The 18,846-nt window shown below is 36.9% G+C and overlaps 1 protein-coding gene across 5 annotated transcripts in view; it reads right to left on the bottom strand.

Moving 5' to 3' along the window:
* The window catches only part of PEX1 (peroxisomal biogenesis factor 1), a 47,062-nt gene that overhangs the window by 10,964 nt on the left and 17,252 nt on the right, over positions 1 to 18,846 (bottom strand). For 2 of the 5 annotated variants that reach the window (XM_042966385.1, XM_042966398.1), the window contains exons 11-16: positions 11,355 to 11,525; positions 10,922 to 11,051; positions 9,778 to 9,932; positions 4,588 to 4,777; positions 4,218 to 4,384; positions 2,651 to 2,785 (exon numbers count right to left, since the gene is read on the bottom strand). In XM_042966385.1, coding sequence (XP_042822319.1) covers positions 2,651 to 2,785; positions 4,218 to 4,384; positions 4,588 to 4,777; positions 9,778 to 9,932; positions 10,922 to 11,051; positions 11,355 to 11,525 — 948 coding nt within the window. Of the gene's footprint in view, positions 1 to 2,650; positions 2,786 to 4,217; positions 4,385 to 4,587; positions 4,778 to 9,777; positions 9,933 to 10,921; positions 11,052 to 11,348; positions 11,526 to 13,195; positions 13,293 to 18,846 lie in introns of all 5 variants that reach the window. The other 3 variants (XM_042966388.1, XM_007076710.3, XM_042966391.1) reach the window with 3 other exon arrangements.

Consider the following 18,846-nt stretch of genomic DNA (forward strand, 5'->3'; position numbering starts at 1 on the left):
AATAAATATCCCATCACAAGTTCCACACTTTGTGTCTCCTCTGTCTAGCCATCTCATGGTGTAGCTCTCTACAGAAGGCCACAGCCCCAGAAAGGCCCTGTGTGATGACCCCATCTTATCCTGCTTGTCTTCCTGCATAGAACCTTGTCCCATCTGATAATACATTATATAGCGAATGTGTCTGTTTCTTGTTTCTCTCTGCCAGTAAAATGTATGTTCCAAAAAGGTGGATTTGTTCACTACTGAATCCCCAGTGCCAAAAACAGTGTTGCATAAATACTGAATAATTATTTGTTTAGTAACAAATGGTTTAAAAAGGGAAAATGTTCCATCTATCTCAAATTTTTGGAGACTACAAAAAATATGTAATGAGACATGAATTATTTTAATCATCTTCAATTACTGAAACCAGTTTATTTGTACAGAGGTGCAGAAGAGATCATCTTTTCTAAGTCAACTGAAAAACTTTCAAAACTACTCCATTTAACAAAATTAATAATGAGGATAAACTTTGCTTAAATTGGGATCTTTTAAAAAACTAAATAGGCTCTAACATGATCTCCAGTGAAAAATCATTACCTCAAAAGACCAAATACTTATCAGGATATGTGACCACAATAAGGACTTTCTAATATTAAGCCAGCTAGATATCTATTAATATACTAGCATTTAATTAGATTTCCTAGTCAATCAAGAGCCAAAGAGGATGGAACAAGAAGCCAGGCAAAATATTGGGAACAAGGCAACATACTGGTGTCAGGGATGGCCCCGGTCTTTGATGCATGTCTCCTAGGATCTACTCTTACCCACCCAGAGAGAATTCTCTTCACTGAAACCTTTCCATTGAGAATTCATCCCAAACTGTGATTTGAAGGTTTACTAAAAGGGATAAAATGTCCTCCCTAATGGAACAATCTGAAATACAACAATATCTTTCATCTTGAATATTATTTTTTTAACAGTGAAACTACAGTTTAGTCATAAGCAGAAAAGAAGAGTATGTATAATCACAGTTATTCCAGAATCCAGAAAAAGAAAGTAGGGAAATTTTAGTTACAGTGTTTCTCCATTATTGCCAGGGTAGCCAGTAGCCATGTAATCATATCACAAAAAAAAAAAAAAAAAATCATGTGATTAAAAAGAGGGTCAGCCTGGGGCGCCTGGGTGGCTCAGTTAAGCGTCCGACTCCAACTCAGGTCATGGTCTCATGGTTCGTGGGTTCTAGCCCAGCATCGGGCTCTGTGCTGACAGGTAGGAGCCTGGAGCCTGCTTCAAATTCTGTGTCTCCTTCTCTCTCTGCCTCTCCCCCTCCTCCTGCTGTCTCTCTCTCTCTCTCTCAAAAATAAACATTAAAAAAAAAAGAGGGTAGGCATAACCCAACTGCAGATTTCTCAATCAGTTATGAATAAAGCTACAATATATGATTCCTTTCCTTTGAAATCTAATCACTCTTTGGTAAACTAATATTGTGGGGTTGCTGAAACAGTACAAATAATATATCGGACCTCAGACCATAATGACAAATCCGTGGCAGCCTGAGGCACTACCCAAAGCTGTATGCTACTGTGTCCCTTAATTACTACATGCACCTTTGGAGAAAACTCAGGCACAGTGTGGCCCACGTGAGGATGAAATACAGCCAACAAGGAACAGAGCTATAAAAACCCAGCTTCCTGTCTCAATGTGGTCTCCAGCCCCTAGTCTTCTAGGTTTTCTCCTCCCTTCAGGTACAGTTTGATTTTTTTATCTGAGTATTTATACATAATTCTATTTTATAATGTCTTATTATATTTATATATATTAATATAATTTATAATTCTAGTTTATTATATTTATAAAATTTTATATATTTATATATTAAAGAACTTATAATTCTATTTTATAATTGTTTACCTTAAGACTATCATAAGCTCTACAAAAAAGAAGTGGCTCATTATCCAATTTCCCACACAGCTTTCACTAACAGATGGATAGCTGCTACTCGTTTTCCAAATATGAGACTAACCTACAATCCAGAAACATAAATGATGTTGGCAAAGATATGGAGAAATAGGTACACTCAGCATTGCCAGAGGGGATAGAAAATGATGCAGTCACTGGGAAAAACAGTCTGGCAGTTTCTCAGAAAGTCACACACAGAATTAGCACATGTCCCAGCAACTATGCTGCTAGGTACACACTCAAGAGAAATGAAAACCTATGTCCACAGAAAAATGTGTACACAAGTGTTTACAGCAACATTATTCCTAAGAGCCCAAAGGTGGAAATAACCCAAATATCCCCCAATGATGAATGTATAAAAAACTCACATACCCACACCATTAATTATCACTCAGTTTTAAAAAGAACTGAAGTACTGACACATAGTACCACTTGGATAAACCTTGAAAACATGCTAAGAAGCCGGTGACAAAACACGACATGCTGCATGACTCCTTTTACATGAAATGTCCAGAACGGGAAAATCCATAGACAGAAAGCAGATTAGTGGCTGTCAGGGGCTCGGGGGACAGGGAACAGGATGAAAACGTTTTGAAGTAAGAGAGACGTGGTGGTTACATAGCACTGTAATTGCATTACACACCACATAACTTTGTTAAGTAAATTTACCTCGATAGAAAAAAGAAGAAAAGATAAATGCAAAACATACCTTGATACTAATAAAATTCATTCCACTCTCTCGTGCAACTACTCCAGCTAGTAAGGTTTTTCCTGTCCCAGGAGGACCATACAGCAGTACTCCCGTTCTTTGTCGTATGGGCAAGTTTGCAAATAGTTCTGGGTACTGAAAAATATAGAACTATGATCAAGAGCTAAGTCTAAAAAAATAACTAAGGAGCAGCCCAAGTCAATGTACAGAGAAAAAGTATTCAGCTTGTTAGTAACTGCCACCTTTATTAACAGGATAAGGACAGAAAATAAAATTCCTACTCAGTACATAAGTTCAAAGGAATTACCACAGATTTTTTACCAACTGGACCATGGAATACATTCTACATAAAGTGGGCACAACTGCATCAGAACTTCTTTGTGTTTTTTTCCTGGCTTTTAAAAATATTATAAAAAGTACATTAAGAAAATAAAAACAATCTTTTAACAAGTAGATTGCCTTCCCCTTGTATGGTTCACAGGGCAAGTTATGATAACTATGCATATTCAAATATACTCCATCAAAGAAAGAAAAATAGAGAAGTATGTGTAATGGTAACAGTAAGCTCTCCCAAGAGTCTCCATGCTAAACAAGTGACTGACTGCTTCTAAATTACCAAAGAGCAAGAAGACTGTGTCAACAGGCGAGCCAGACATCAGGCTACTGTCAGCAATATCCTGGATTCCTCTGTGAGAAATGCCTGTTGAGTTCCACCTGCTGACAAAATTCTAACCCCGTCCCTACCTCCATTCTGATGTGAAGAGGCCCCAGAGTCAGCCATCATGCAGAGAGTCTCTGCGCATCTGGTTTCCAATGCCCAGACTCAGCATTTGGCATCATGATGCTGCTGGCAAGTTATTCCACGCCTGCATTCTCTCTGACAGGCTTCAACCTGCAGTCCTGGGCTGCACTCAATGTGTCCCAGGCCCCACTGGCCACACTTCCAGGACTTGCCATCTAGTTACATATAACTGAGGTCCTTACTCACCCATATCTTTATCTCTCTGCATGGATCCCTGATCTCATGCAATGATACTCATTTCTCAGGTTTGTGGTTCAAATGCACTACCACCTAGATTCTGAACAATTTACCTCTGCCCCCTTTATCCTGCCACCTGCTTGGTCTATGCTGCCTGCTAACTCTATCTTTCCAGGACTGACACCCAGAGTCTGGAAATCTGGCTTACTCCATCAGTTCTGTGGACCTACATGACTCTTTCAGCTTATTTCTACCCATTTTTGTTCAAATCCCAGCTGACAGTTCATCTTGCTTTAGTACAATCTGAATGATTCAAGCAAAACACAAGAATTGTGAAATTCACATCAAAATATATTTACTGTAAATATCATCCCAGCTTTCTAAGTTTCTTACAGGCAAGGACTTTATCAAATACTTTAAAAAATCCATTAGAGTGCGAAAAATAGTGCTGGCATTTATTTGATAACTCAATAAAGTTTTCTTTAGCCAAACTGAGAGTAGGCAAGTCAACACATAAAGCCATTCAGTAATTCTTCTGGGATACTTGATTTTTTCTTTTTCTTTTTTTCTTTTTTTTTTTAAAGTTACCTTGGCTGGTAACTGGATAGTATCCATGAGTATCTGCCGAACTTCATGTAATCCACCAATTTTATCCCAGCCCAGGTCCCTAGGTTTATGCAAGTTGACGTTTCGCAGAGATGCAGGAAGAAATCCTTGGAGAGCCTTTTGGAAGTCCAATGTTGTTAAAACTAATTCTGTTTAAAAATAAACACAACTTTTGGTAGTCACGTCTGTGTATGAATCTTCAAAATATGCTACCATCTTAGCTGGAGATGCCGATTTTCTACTAAACTGCTTATATACTAAAATAGAATATATTTAATACTTACATTAATGGATGTTAACATTCCTCTGCAACGGAACAATTTCAGATTTTGGTTTGAATAAGAACACATACCTTCTCTGGTGGATATGCTCTGGTGAGAGAGATGAAAATGTATGGCTCGATCCACAAGCATTGTAAAATCTCTAGCCACAAACCCTTCAGTTCGTTTAGCTATACAATGCAGGTCAAGATTAGTGAACTTGTTTACATCAGAGCCCAGTTTATTTTTTATTACATTATGTAGCATTTCACATCTTTGCTCCTAAAGAAAAAACACAAAATTCGATTTCTAATTTTACTCAAATGTAAATTTTAGTACATATATTTTGAAAAAATCAGGTTGAATAATCTACGGTGACAGAAAGCAGACGAGTGGTTGTCTGCAGATTGAGTGGGGGGGCGGGGCGGGGATTGCAAAGGGGCACCAGGAAACTTTTGAAAGTGATGGCAATGTTTGCTACCTTAACTGTGGTGATGGTTTTATGGTCTATACATATTAAGTGGTGTATATACAATATATAATGTATATACATGTTAAAACTGATCAAATTGTACACTTTAAATACTGAGTTTGTTGTCTTCAAATATACCTCAATAAAGTTGCAAGAAAAAAAATCACATTGATAAACGATTGCTATTTCTTTCTCCAGTAAGAAGCCTTTTTAGTAACATTTGGTTCAAGAGTGGCTTTTGTTGTTGTTCCTATAAAACTTACTTCTAAAATGATATTCAATGACCAATCCCACTACCATTGTGTTATGCTTAATAATAGGTATAATACTTTCTTTTTTCAATAACAGTTAATTAGCACAGGGCCTGAATATTTAGGATAAAAATTTTAAAGGGGAGGTTAAGGGGTGCCTGGGTGGCTCAGTTGGATAAGCGTCCGACTTCGGCTCAGGTCATGATCTCAAGGTTCATGGGTTCAAGCCCCACATCGGGCTCTGTGCTGACAGCTCAGAGACTGGATCCTGCTTCCGATTCTGTTTCTCCCTCTCTCTCTCTCTCTGCCCCCTGCTGATCGTACTCTATCTCTCTCTCTCTCTCTCTAAAATAAATTTTTTTCAAAAAAATTTTTCAAAAAAAAATTTTTTTTTTAATTTAAAGAGGAGGTTAAAATGTGTTTGTCAGTCCTAGAACATTCTTCTTTGAGCTTCCTGCCTCTAAAACCTTCATGAACAGAAGTCTCCAAAGGGGATGATGGACCATATGTGCTTGTGATATTGTGATTCATAATAAGAAACATATATTTGGTCTTTGTCCTGTTTCTAGCACAGATATCCTAAAACCCTTAGAATTTCCTAAGTGATAAGAGTGATAAAAGTGTCTTGATATTCACAACACACCAGAGTTTATGTTAATGAGGTGATTTTCAGAAAGCACCTAAGGATGGGGGGCTGGTGGCCAGGGAATCAACCATAAATAGAGGGTTGAAACTTGCAGCCCCACCTTTTGGTTCCAGGAAGGGGAAACCTCCAGGACTGGAGGTTGAATTAACTGCAAACGGCCAAAGATTTAATCAATTGTGCCTATGTAATGAAACCTCCACAAAAACCTAAGCCACCATGCCAGGACCTAAACTTCACAAGGAGAGAAGCAACTTTGTGAGAATAGAACCTCACCCTATGCATCTCTTCATCTGACTATTGATTTGTACCCTTTAATAGCCTCTGTAATAAACCAGTAATCTACTGAGTAAACTAGTTTCCTGAGTTCTATGAGCTACTCTAGCAAATCAATCAAAGCCAAGGAGTGGGTCGTGGGAATCTCTGATTTATAGCCAGTTGGTCAGAAGCAAAGGTAACAAGCTAGACTTCCAATTGGCATTGGAAGTGGAGAGCAGTCTTAGAGGACTCAGCTCTTACTTAACCTGTGGAATCTGATGATATCTTGACTAGATGGTGTCAGAATTGAGTTGAATTGTAGCACACCCATCTGGTGTCTGAGAATTGCTTGGTGGTGTGAGGGAAAAACCCACACATTAGAAATGAGTGCTAAAATCATAGTGGGTAAGGAATATCAGGAGGCACCTGGGTGGCTCAGTTAAGCATCTGACTCTTCTTGATCTTAGTTCAGGTCATGACCTCAGAGTTCCTAAGTTTGAGCCCCGCATCCAGCTCTGCGCTCACAGTGCAGAGACTCTGAGATTCTCCGTCTCCCTCTCTCTCTCTCTGCCCCTCCTCTGTTTGCGTGGTTTCTCTCTCTCAAAATAAATAAATAAACTTAAAAAAAAAAAAAAAAGAATATCAGGGTGCTGGTAAAGAAACAATGTTTAATCAAATTTTAAAAAAACATTTATTTGGATAAAAGAGGATAAAAACCATAGGATCATTTCAATAGATGCAGAAAAAGCATTTGACAAAGTGCAACAGCCATTCATGATAAAAATCCTCTGCAAGGTAGGCCTAGAGGGAACATACTTCAACATAATAAAGCCCTTATATGAAAATCCCATAGTAAACATCATACTCAATGGTGAAAAACTGAAAGCTTTTCCCTTAAGGTCAGGAATAATACAAGCATGTCTACCCTCACCACTTTTATTCAACATGATACTGAAATCCTAGCCACAGCAATCAGACAACAAAAAGAAATAAAAGATATCCAATTTGGTAAAGATGAAATAAAACTTTCACCATATACAGATGACATGATACCATATGTAGAAAGACCCCATCAAAAAAAATATTAGAACTAAGAAATGAATTCAGTAAAGTTGCAGGATACAAAATCAATGTATAGAAATCTGTTGCATTCTTATACACTAATAATGAAACAGCAGAAAGTGAAATTAAGAAAACAATCCCATTTACAACCACACCAAAAATAGTAAGATATCTAGTAATAAACCTAATCAAAGAGGTGAAAGATCTGTACCCTGAAAACCATAAAATACTAATGAAAGAAATTCATGACAACGCAAAGAAATGGGAAAACATTTCACACTCACAGGTTAGAATAACAGATATTGTTAAAATGTCTATACTACCCAAAGCAATCTACATATTTAATGAAATCCCTAAATCAAAATAATACCAGCATTTTTCACAGAACTAGAACAATCCTAAAATTTATATGGAACCAGAAAAGACCCCAAATAGCCAAAGCAATCTTGAAAAAGAAAAACAAAACTGCAGGTGTCACAATTCCAGATTTCAAGTTATATTACAAAGTGGTAGTAATTAAAACAGTATGGTACTGGCATAAAAATAGACACACAGATCAATGGAACAGAACAGAAAGCGCAGAAATAAACCACAATTATATGGTCAATTAATAAATATTCAATGGGAAAAAGACAGTCTCTTCAACAAATGGTGTTGGGAAAACTGGACAGCCACATGCAAAAGAATGAAACTGGACCACTTTCTTTCACCATCTACAAAAATAGACTCAAAATGGATTAAAGACCTAAATGTGAGACCTGAAACCATAAAAATCCTTAAAGAAAAAAAATATCCTTAAAGAGGGCACAGGCAGTAATTTCTTTGACATCAGCCAATGCAACATTTTTCTACATGTAACTCCTGAGGCAAGGGAAATAGAGGCAAAAATGAACTACTGGGATTACATCAAAAAAAAAAAGCTGCTGCACATTGAAGGAAAGATCAACAAAACTAAAAGGCAGCCTACTGAATAGAAGATATTTTCAAATGACACATTTGATAAAGGCTTAGTATCCAAAATACATAAAGAACTGATAAAACTCAATACCCAAAAACCAAATAATCCAATTAAGAATGGGTAGAAGACATGAACAGACATTTTTCCAAAGAAGACATCCAGATAGCCAACAGACACATGAAAAGATGCTCAACATCACTCATCATCAGGGAAATGCAAATCACAACTACAGTGAGATATCACCTGACACTCACCAGAATGGCTAAAATCAAAAACTCAAGAAACAACAAATGTTGGCGAGGATGTGGAGAAAGTGGAACCCTCTTGCACTTTTGGTGGGAATGCAAACTGGTGCAGCCATTGTGGAAAGCATGGAGGTTCCCCAAAAAATTAAAAATAGAACTACCCTACAATCTAGTGATCACACTACTGGGTATTTGCCAAAAAAATACAAAAACACTAATTCAAAGGGATATATGCACCCCTGTGTTCATTGTAGCATTATTTACAAAAGCCAAACTATGAAAGTAGCCCAAGTGTCCACTGACAGATGAATAGATAAGGTGTGGTATATACATACAATGGAGTATTCAGTCATAAGAAAGAATGAGATCTTATTATTTGCAATGACATGCCTAGAACCATAGTATAATGTTAAGTGAAATAAATCAGAGAAAGATAAATATGACTTCACTCATACACAGAATTTAAGAAACAAAGCAAGTGAGCAAAGGAAAAGGAAAAAAAAAAGGGACAAATCAGGAAACTCTTAACTGCAGAGAACAAACTGATGGTTACCAGAAGGGAGGTGGGTGGGAGCATGGGTAAAATACGTGAAGGGGATTAAAGAGTAGACTTATCATGATGACAGGGGGAATTTTATATATATATATATATATATATATATATATATATATATATATATATACATATATATAGTGTATATATATACATATAATGTGTATATATAGTATATATACACTATATTATATATAATATGTGTATATATACTATATATACACTATATATATAATATAGTGTATATATAGTATATATACACATATTATATATATAATGTACATATATACACACACACATATACAAACCGATACACATTTCTCACTAAATGCTCTTTCTTATTAAAAAGAAAAAAAAGGTAATTATGTAAGGTGATGGATGTGTTCAATTAACTTGATTGTGGTAAATTATTTCACAATGTATAAATCATATTGTACACTTAAAATATATACAAACTTATTTGTCAATTATATCTGAATAAACAAAAAATTCTAATTTCCATGATGTATTTACAGATTTCACCAATGGGAAATGAAGCACTTCAGAATTTTTAGGGTTTTTGTTTCCTTTTAATGGAATAAGAAAACTTTAAGAAGAAGAAGAAATGCTTTCAAAAAAGCCTTGGAAAGTACATCGTAACATTTCAGATGGTTATAAATGGAAACTGTGCATCTAAGCACAACATGCACCAAATGTCACCTTTTTTTGAGCCCTCCCCCCAAATGTCACCTTTTAAATATCCTTAACCATAAGTTTAAAGACATAAATCATTAATAAAACTGAAAAAAGGTTTATATAAAGAGGGATATATTTCAGCAATTCTCACAAGTCGTATGTTACCTGATCAGGAGGCTGAATATGTTGGACACACTGAAATATGTGAATTCCTTGAGCCGAGACGAGCAGAGGTTGCAGTGAATGCTGAGACTGGCTTGTGGCAACCAGTGCTACCAAACTTCCCATGGAAATAAACTCTTTCATTGCATCATTCAAAGCTAGAATTAAGCAATATAGTTTAGAAGCTTAGTAAATATAAACATGACATTTAAAAATTATACAATCACTAAAAATAATAACCTAAAGTCGAGCTTTAAGGTGGAGTACAAAGAGTATGGATCCTTCATACCTTTTAAATATTACATCTGCCACTCATTCATTGATTTATCTATTGAGGACCTAATATCTGCCACACTCTAACCAATCTAACGGAGGCCTAACAGGTACTGTAAACTCGATTTATAAGCTCAAAACAATGCCTAGGAGGTTCCTTACTTCTGGATCTCAGAAAGTAAACAAACAGGAGTCTCTGAAATATAGAAAGAAGATAAATTTCCAATATTGTGTTCTGTTGATTGGGCAAAATACAGTTCCCATTCCTATGACTTTCTAAACAATCTCTTTCTACACCAGTTCTTTGTCAGAACTGAAACAAGCATTAACAATGTGTAGGAATCGTGACCTAGAAATCTGCAGCATTCCATTAAACACTACTCTAATGAGTTTCGCAGATGCTACAGGATTCAAACTGTGTGGTTAACACTATTTGCAATAACCAAGGCACTGTGGTTGCATTTTCTATCATTTCCAGATCTCAAGAACCTTGAGGCAGCCGAACGCTACCAAATCCTCCAGCAGCCAACCTGAGCTCTCCATGAATTCTAAGCTCCAGCCACGTATTCCCTAACATACCACAATTTCTTGTACCTCTGTATCTTTGCCTATGGATCACACTTCCTGTGCTTCTTTATTAGCATGAAGCTACTTAATGCTAATTTATACTTCTCCATCAAAATTGCATTAATCTCAGTTGTTAACTCGCTCCAAAAGCCTTCTCTGATAGCTCCTTATCCACCCCTTCCCAGTCCCGGTTGAGGGTGCATGTTCCTACAGTGCCCTGTGCACACTTCCAGCAGAGCACAGCCTACCACCTCCTACTTATGCCACCCTGGTCAGTTACCTAATCTCTGAATTTCCATTTACTCACCTGTAAAAGCAGAATATTTACCTGTAGAGTACAAAACAATCCCTAGCCCAGAAAAGGCACTCAGCACATGGTAGCTGTCATTATTACTATCAGTATTCTGTACTAAAATGGTTTCCTTTTCTTTCCTCTCCTAGATTTTAAGAATAGAGACTCTGCATAAGCATTATAGAAATATTTTTCAAATGAACAGAGTAAATCTGTATACTTAAGCAATTTCTAATAAGTATATGAGAATGAAAGGCCCCAACAGACTAATCACAAGGTTGTAGAATTTTCACATGGCTCTTATTTACCAATTTTGCTAATACAGAGGCCACAAAAGCAATATAACATATATCTGTTTTCTGAAGAAAGCAGATTTAACATTAAGACTAAAACCTCTGTCTAACCAAAGAAAAAGGCCCATGGCCACGAGTGGATGCGTTACCATTACCATGTGCAAGCCTCTGGCTCTGCGCAGCCTCAGGGCTATGCTCATGTTCTGGGAGAGCAGGCAGGCCAACAATGAGGTCAAGGTCGTCCAGCAGAACCACAGAAGGCTGCCTCCATGTCGCCTCTGAGAAAGCCAGCTCCAGGGTTTTTTGTATGTGTCCAAGCCTTTTTCCTTAATACGCAAGATATGAAATGTTATTTCAGGGCTGGTAAGTATAGGTTGCCCTTTTCAGAGCATTAGAAACGCTCAATATTGATTTAACCATGAAAATTTGATCCATATTTTGTTAATATACCAATCACTAAACTTTGATCATTAACGTGGTTTAATTAATAGAACCTCAAAGGACCCAGTAAAGTGCTGAATTTTATAAAGCTGAAAAAAGGAATATGATACTATGCATGTTATTTTTACCTGGACTCATTCCACAGAAAATTTTAGACAGCATAAAAAATTACTATCTTAAAAAATAGCAAAATAAAAGCAGGATATGGAAAAACATAAATGAAAGACTAGGGGATCAAGATTCAAATAAAATCAAACACAAATGTAGCTATCTAGAGATCCCAGAGTTGCTATATTTGAATCATACATTTGGCTTCAAACTTCCTGGTGAATTACCAAGTTTTAATTTTCAAAGAATAGAAAACATACACATTCATAAGCCAATGTAAAGAATTTCTGTTACTTAGGTCAAAAACAAAATTTTGGAGGTTCTTGGGTGGCTATTTTGGTTAAGCATTTGACTCCTGATTTCAGCTCAGGTCATGATCTCATCATTCGTGGGATCAAGCCCCACATCAGGCTCTGTGCTGATGGCATGGAGCCTGCTTGAGATTCTCTCTCCCTCTCTCTCTCTCTCTCTCTCTGCCCTTTCCCCACTAGCACACTCACTCATGCACATACACTATCTCAGACTTTAAAAAAAAATTATTAAAAAAATATAAATATAAAAAATAAAACAAAAATTTACATGAAGTTCAAGCATGACTCTGAGAGATGGACAGTATCTCTAAAACCACCTTTGCAGCATATGAATTAATTAGTTTTTGAAGGCTATTTCTTAGTTTCTTACCATATGGTAGACATAAAACACACACACACACACATACACACACAGAGCATGGACTGGTTGGGATGACAAGGTAGAGGTAGCCAAGGGGGGAAAAAAAAGGTTACTCAAAATAAAATCTTTCCAATCTTGTTTTTTGATCAAATAGATGATAACATAAGCATTAAAGATTTTTAAAAGTACAAAAGTATATATATGGTAAATTGCAATTCTCCTCTTCACTGTCCACAGCCGAGTTTCCCTAGCAATTTAGGAATATTTACACCCATTAGAGTATATCCTAAATACAAACTTTTTCAGAATGGTCTAAGTTGGCATTTCCAGGAATATAGTCTACAAAGAGTTTTGGCTAAGAAAATAAAAGGAGGGGGACTCTCCATCAAGTATAGAGAGTTTAGAAAATTTTGCTGAAAATATTAGAAAGCTAAAGATTTAAAATTTCTAAGGAATTGGGGCACCTGGGTGGCGCAGTCGGTTAAGCGTCTGATTCTTGATTTTGGCTCAGGTCATGATCTCTGAGACTGAGTCCCACATCAGGCTCTGTGCTGGGTATGGAGCCTACTTAAGATTCTTTCTCTCTCCCTCTTCCCCTCCCCAGCTCATGCTCTCTTTCCAAAGGAAAAAAATTTTTTTTCTAAGGAATTTCAACAACTAACAGAAAAGATAAGGGAAGATTAGATATTTGTACTTACTAGATTAACAGCATGAAATAACATTTCTGCCTTTCTAGCAAAAAAGGGATTTATGTAGAGTGTTACCATATTCATACCTCGTAAAGTTTTACAGTCCACTATCTCCACATGGGCATCCAATATGTCAAATGCTTCTTTACAGACTGCCTTGGCTAAAGTTGATTTTCCACTGCCCTAGAAAATAATTGCTTCATAAGCAATATATTCAATCACAGAAATAGCTTCTGTTACTGTGGCAACCAAGACTCAGCCTCACCAATCAAGTATACACTACACAACATTCTATGTCAATTGTAACTCAATAAAGCTGGGGGTAAAAAAAAAAAAAAAAAGAAAAAAAGAAAACCCACCTCCCTGGAGTTCTAGGATCACATTATGGTGCGTGACATTTAGCATAAAGTAAACTAACAGGAAGGACTGAAACTCTAGACTCAGGAAGTTTTAAATTTTTTTTTTTTTAACATTTTATTTATTTTTGAGACAGGGAGAGACAGAGCATGAACAGGGGAGGGTCAGAGAGAGGGAGACACAGAATCCGAAACAGGCTCCAGGCTCTGAGCTGTCAGCACAGAGCCCGACGCGGGGCTCGAACTCACAGACCACGAGATCATGACCTGAGCCGAAGTCGGCCGCTTAACCGACTGAGCCACCCAGGCGCCCCAGAGACTCAGGAAGTTGTAAGAGCACTCCAGGATTAAGTGGGAAAGAATGATTTCCTAAACATGTATTCAAGTCTGGCAAAGAAAAATATGTAATATTTTGCAAAAAAACCCAGAAGGCTCTAGCTTCCCAGCTCTAATAGAATGACTCAAGTGGTATATAAACACAGGCAAGGTTAACAGATGACAACCCAATCTCAGGAATATAAACCCCCCAAAAAGGTACGTTTCCCACCCCAACTTCAACCTTAATTGGTACTAATACTAAAAATAATCAATTGCTTTGAGAAAGTTAAAAAAAAATACACCAGGTCTAGTTGCTGGGGAAGATATGCAGATATCACCAAAATATGTCTTTTCTTTTAACCTGCTAAAAGCTGGATGTGTCCTATGTTCATTACACCACACAGACAGAAAATAAACATTTAATTTTTTTTTACAATTTTTTAAATCACTGATATTTAAATCTTTTACCTTTAAAAACAGTCAATGCTTCATTATTTGTTACTAGAAGGGAATAATGTAAACATTAAATAATCTTTCTAGAGAAATGAAACCTAATCCCATTTAATTTCAACTATTTTCAGTGAAAAAAAATTATTACCCACTTCCTTGTTATCTTAAATTAACTGCAATTTTAATTTACAGTTTCTTGGTGATATACAGTATTACTGTGACCTTAGTGTACTATGTAGCCCTCAGAGACTATTAAAGTGGGCAGAACTATTTACTTTTTTATTAAGTGACTCTAGACTATATAGAGTTTGATCCAATGTGTACTTCTTTTTTTCAAGTAAAAGCTTTATTTTTTTTCCAGGTTTATAAATTAACGTGTGAAGCATACAAAGGAACTGTAAACACTTAGTATAAGAGAAACGTAAAAAATTTTCTGTAATCTTACCACCTCACAGAAGTAACCACAGTCCATTGTTCTGAGGTATCACCCTTCCAGACACCTCATACACATTTAAGTAAATTTGTAAAGATGGGATTACAGTATTTATGTGGGTTCATGATAAATCACTGTCCTCTTTATCCACAATTATGGAGCTGCTTCGGCTCCCCAGCACACCACCACTGTGGGACATACTGCACATAACACGTTTAATAAGCCCCTTCCTAATGTATACTAATGTTGTTTCTAATTTTTAGCTATTATAAATAAAGCTAAAATAAATAACCATATATGTGTTAACTTATTTGTCAGATTACACCTTTAGAATAAATTTCTAGAAGCAGAATAAATGTATCAGAAGGTACACACACATATTTAAAACTTGGCTGACCGGGGCCCCTGGGTGGCTCAGTCGGTTGAGCGTCCGACTTCAGCTCAGGTCATGATCTCGCCGCTTGCAAGTTCGAGCCCCACATAGGGCTCTGTGCTGACGGCTCGGGGCCTGGAGCCTCTTCAGATTCTGTGTCTTTCTCTCTCTCTCTGCCCCTCCCCTGCTCACACTCTGTCTCTCTCTGTCTCTCAAAAATAAACAAACATTAAAAAAAAAAAAATTTGCTGACCGTTGCTATAGTGCCCCCTAGAAAAGCTGAATGTTGGCAGGTTTTTACAGTTCTTTTAATATAGGTTTTTTCCCTCGATCTAGTATTATTTCCTACCCTTGCTGTTTTGTCTAGCTTTAACAGCCCTGCACCAGTTCTAACATTTTGTTTTTCAGCACCGTGGACTGGAAAAACAGCCAAGCTTGTTACACAAAATCTGAAATTTAGCAGCCACTCAACAAATACGACCACACTTACACCTTACAGAATTGTATTTACATTTAAAGTCAACGGGCTCCAAAAAATAGAGAAATTAAGGGTGCTGGGGTGCAGGTCCCATCTATCATACTTTGCTTAGTTTGAGGGCTTTCTCCTCACAAAGTAAATCACACTTGTATAGCACTTTTGAGTTTACAAAGTGCTTTCCCATATATTATTTCCCTTAAGTGAGGTTTATCCTAAGAAGGCAGATTAAGAAACCACAAAACTCCCTGTGGTCATAGTCAGAAAGTACAAGACAGAGGTGGGACTCAAATCCAGGTCTTCTGCTTGTTCTTCATATTACCCATGATACCCCTAGGTGAGATGGAAAAGTCTGTCTGAGTCAATACGATACTGCTTTTTCAAAATAAATATAAAATGATGATGCATTTTGAAATGTGACACAGAAACCTAGAAACCACATAGAATAGTTCCTATATTTCACCAGCTTGCATACCTGGGATAAATCTCCACTTGATCATGGTATACAATTCTTTATACACATTGGTTGATTTGATTTGCTAATATTTTGTTGAGGATTTTTGTATCTATGTTCATGAGAGGTTATCAGTCTGCAGTTTTCTTTTAACGTCTTTGTCTGGTTTTGGTATTAAGGTAATGCTGGACTCACAGGATGACTTAGGAAGCATTCCTTCTGCTTCTATCCTCTGAAAGAGATTGTAGAAAACTGGTATAATATCTTCCTTATAGGCCTTTTTATATTGTACACTTCTTGTGCAAGTTTTGGGAACTTGTGTGTTTCAAAGAATTGGTCCATTCATCTAAGATGGTTAGCAAATTTGTGGGCATAGAGTTGTCTATTACTATTATGACTTTATTATCCTTTTAATGTTTATGGGATCTGTAGTGATGTTCCCTCTTTCATTTCTGGTATTAGTAATTTGTGTCTTCTTTTTTTTTCTTAGACTGGCTAAAGGCTTATCAATTTTATTGATCTTTTCAAAGAAGCAGCTTTGGTTTCACTGATTTTTCTCTGTTGATTTCCTGTCTTTAATTCACTGATTTATGCTCTAATTCTTATTTCTTTTCTTCTCCTTACACTGGACTTAATTTGCTCTTTTTTTCTGGTTTCCTAAAGGGAATACTAGGGTTATTGGTGTAGTTGCACATAACTATGTATATATACATGTATGTGTATATATACACACACACACATACACATGCACACACACATATATATTTTTTACTGCATATAGATATGTATATATAAATATGTATTTTTTTAAATTTTATTTTTAAGTAATCTCTACACCCAGTGTGGGGCTTGAACTCACAACCCCAAGATCAGGAATCACATGTTCTACTGATGAGCCAGCCAGGCACTCTTGGAGTAGCTGTTATATTTTAAGTAAGAATCAGAAGAAAGCAACTGAACTAGTAACAGGAAAAAGAGTTATTTTACTAAAGTTAAAAGTGAATGGAAATGAAAAAGTCTTAAAATTTTGAATTGAATAAAAGAACAAAGATTCACAGAGACCACACTGTACCTCTGAAAACAATTTTGCACTGGTAAAGAATAAAACTGTAAGCCCTTTAAAAGGGCAGGGAGGGGCGCCTGGGTGGCTCAGTCGGTTAAGCGTCCGACTTTGACTCAGGTCATGATCTCGCGGCCCGTGAGTTCGAGCCCCGCGTCGGGCTCTGTGCTGACAGCTCAGAGCCTGGAGCCTGTTTCAGATTCTGTGTCTCCCTCTCTCTGACCCTCCCCCGTTCATGCTCTGTCTCTCTCTGTCTCAAAAATAAATAAGCGTAAAAAAAAAAAAAATTAAAAAAAAAAAAAAGGGCAGGGAAACTCTAGCAAAACTGATGAAGATTAAAAAGAGAAAAAACACAAAACACCAAAATCAGGAAATGGAACACCATAGTAGATTCCACAGCCATTCAAAGGATAATGAAAGGAATACTACAAACAACTTTATGCTCATAAATTTGACAACTTAGAAGAAATGGACCAATTCCTTTAAAATTACAAACTACCAAATGTCTGCCACGGTGAAATAAGACAATTAAGGAAATTTAATTTATAATTAAGAAGTTAAAGGTCCTGGGGCAGCTGGGTGGCTCAGTCAGTTGAGTGTCTGACTTCGGCTCAGGTCATGATCTCGCGGTTCATGAGTTCGGGCCCCACATCGGGCTCTGTGCTGACAGCTCAGAGTCTGGAGCCCGCTTCAGATTCTGTGTCCCCCTCTCTCTCCGCCTCACCCCTGCTTGTGCTCTGTGTCTCTCTGTCTTTCAAAAACGAATAAACATAAAAAAATTTTTTTTTAAAGTTAAAGGTCGGGGCGCCTCTGTGGCTCAGTCGGTTAAGTGTCCTACATGTCTCATGTCATGATCTCATGGTTTATGAGTCAGGGCCTCACACTGGGCTCTGTGCTGACAGCCTGGAGACTGGAGCCTGCTTTGGATTCTTGTCTCCCTCTCTTTCTGCCCCTCCTCCGCTCACACTCTCAAAAATAAATAAACATTAAAAAAAAAAAAGTCAAAGGTGACAAAAATCTCAACACCCAGATGGTTTCACTGGAGATTTTACTAAACATTTAAGGAAGAATGAATACCAACTGTATATGCTCTCTTCTAGAAAACAGAATAGGAAAGAACACTTCTCAACTCATTTTATGAGGCCAGTATTACCCTAATAGCAACACCACACAAAAGTGGTACAAAACCAGAAAACTATAGGCTAATATTGCTCATGAATTAAAACAATTTTTTTAATGTTTATATATTTTTGAGAGAGAAAGAGTGTGAGTGGGGAAGGGGCAGAAAGAAAGGGAGACAAAGAATTCGAAGCAGGCTCCAGGTTCTGAACTGTCAGCACAGATCTGGACACGGGGCTCAAACCCAGGGACTGAGAGATCATGACCTGAGCTAAAGTCAGATAATTAACAACGGCTGTTGCTCATGAATTTAGATGCAAAAATCCTCAACAGAAATATTAGCAAATAATGGGGTGCCTAGCTGGCTCAGTCAGAAAAGACTCTTGATCTCAGTTGTGAGTTTGAGCCCCATGTTGGGTATGGAGATTAAATAAATTTTTTTTAAAACATTAAAAAAAAAAAAGGATTTTTAGCAAACAGAACTCAGCAATGTATACAAAGAAAATACACCACGACCAAGTGAGATTTACTACATACATGCAAGGCTGGTTCAACATGTGAAAAAAAATCAACCCTATCAACACCCTAAAAAAGAAAAATCATACAACTGTATCATATGATACATAAAAAAGGCAGTGAGCACGACACCTTATTCATTTTATTCATCACCCCTTTCTAAATCACCACTTCCTATATCTT

The sequence above is a fragment of the Panthera tigris genome, chromosome A2 (genome assembly GCF_018350195.1).
Source record: "Panthera tigris isolate Pti1 chromosome A2, P.tigris_Pti1_mat1.1, whole genome shotgun sequence".
Lineage (NCBI taxonomy): Eukaryota > Metazoa > Chordata > Mammalia > Carnivora > Felidae > Panthera > Panthera tigris.